This window comes from Taurulus bubalis (genome assembly GCF_910589615.1).
Source record: "Taurulus bubalis genome assembly, chromosome: 8".
NCBI classification, from domain to species: domain Eukaryota; kingdom Metazoa; phylum Chordata; class Actinopteri; order Perciformes; family Cottidae; genus Taurulus; species Taurulus bubalis.
In genome coordinates this window covers 4,652,781-4,654,534 of record NC_136596.1, presented here as the reverse complement: position 1 = coordinate 4,654,534, position 1,754 = coordinate 4,652,781, and the positions used below count along the sequence as shown (strand labels likewise).

General features: G+C 37.7%; 1 protein-coding gene across 1 annotated transcript; it reads left to right on the top strand.

The window, feature by feature from the left end:
• The first annotated feature begins 674 nt into the window (after positions 1-674).
• Positions 675-1,515, top strand: LOC306740024 (three-finger toxin MALT0070C-like). Its single transcript, XM_079222127.1, has 3 exons — positions 675-789; positions 1,031-1,129; positions 1,245-1,515. Exons 1-3 carry the CDS (start codon positions 744-746, stop codon positions 1,391-1,393), a joined length of 294 nt encoding a protein of 97 aa, XP_079078253.1. The 5' UTR covers positions 675-743; the 3' UTR covers positions 1,394-1,515.
• Positions 1,516-1,754: the final 239 nt, after the last annotated feature.

Below are 1,754 nucleotides of genomic sequence, written 5' to 3'. Positions count from 1 at the left end.
AAACAGACGTCCTCTTTAAAGTAGCGATGATTATTGAATCAGACGAATGCAGTTTCTAACACAAATGTATAATTTATAACAGAACCACTCAGATGTGTTTCTGGTAGTGTTGGAAAGTATCAACAGTATATAACGTCATTAAAATGTGCTTGACCTCCACCAGCTCTAACATCTACATGCATGCTGTTTGTGAGTCCTAAAACATTATGAATTATATATATATATATATATATATATATATATATATATATATATATATATATATATATATAGAAATACATACAAACAGGTAAGAAATAACAGGCCCTGGTGGCAAAAGAGAGAATTTGCTCACTTACTAAAGCGCTCTGAAAAGGATGATTGTGTCCAAAAAGTACTTTTACTTGTACGTGCAATTTACATATATACATTTTTTTTTTACTTCAATTTAAGGACTGCCACTGACAGGCTTACAATTCAATGTTAAAAATGTCAGTTGTTGTTGTCAAAAAATCAACAGAATACAGCCTGATTTGTAAAACACAAAAGAGACCATTTTCATGTCACTTTCAGTTGTGGTTCTCTTTTCTTTTTTTTACAGCTGTTTTATGGAATAATTTGCTTAAGCAGATGGGAGGAGACATTCTAAAGAAAGGAGCTGATACTGCAGGGTGGGGCGGGCTATAAAGGGAAAGCTCTGGCAGAGGGGACATCTTCTCCAGTACGCAGTTGAATAAACATCAGTTTCTTTCTGTCTGTTCAAGATGCATTTTTATGGAGCTCTGATCCTGTTGGTGACTGTGTCTGCAGGTAAGAACAGTTATCAGTCTAGTCATGTGCCTCGCCTTGTAATGGGATTTGTTTCATTTTTTTTGTCGGGTGTGGTTATTTTTTTCTTTTTGAGTGATTTAGGGTATATCATCATATTTCATAGTTGCCGTTTCATCCCAAGTTTCTTTGCTCGTTTTCCTGCTGGAATTGTTTCCAGGAAGATTTTGTATTTTTTTTATGCATAAAACATGTGTGTGTTATGTTCTGTATTTCTGTTCAGCATGTGGAATCAGCTGCTACAGTTGTGCAGGCAAAACCTGCACTGAGAAGTTAACTTGTCCCGCCGGCTTTGACCGTTGTGCCACCGTCACAGTGGGCGGTGAGTGGTTCTTCCAGAAAACAAACATTTCAAATAGATTATCTGAGCCGGTATGTTGCTGTGCTCAACGCCTGGTGGCTTTTATTGTTGTTGAAACTGATTTTCTTTCCATCAGATGTCATCACCAAGTCCTGCATGAGCAGTAAACTATGTGCTGACCCCATAAAGTGCTGTTCCTCGAACTTGTGTAACGGCGCCATACCCACTGGTTCCAGTGTCCTCCTCCTGCTGGCATCCTCAGCCATCATCACTCTCTTCCTGTGAGCCACTGGAGCAGCTACAGCTTAACAACATTCATCTGCATTCATACTCAATGTGTACAACTCAAGAAGAGTAAACAAAGTCTCAAGATGTAAAAGCTGCCTGCAATAAAAACACAATATATGATTGACCATTGAATTATTTCATTCTTCTGCATTTCACATCACTATGTAGACTACAGCAAAACAAATAGCGTTGTTATGAATCATAATATGTATAGTAATAATAAATGAGAGCTAAAATACGACAAACTATGAACCATCAGGACCAAATGAATACATGACATGGTTAGATGTTGATCCTGAGGATTAGTGATCAGATCAGCACACCTTAAGGTTCAGCACTTCCTGCTTTGAGTCCAGTG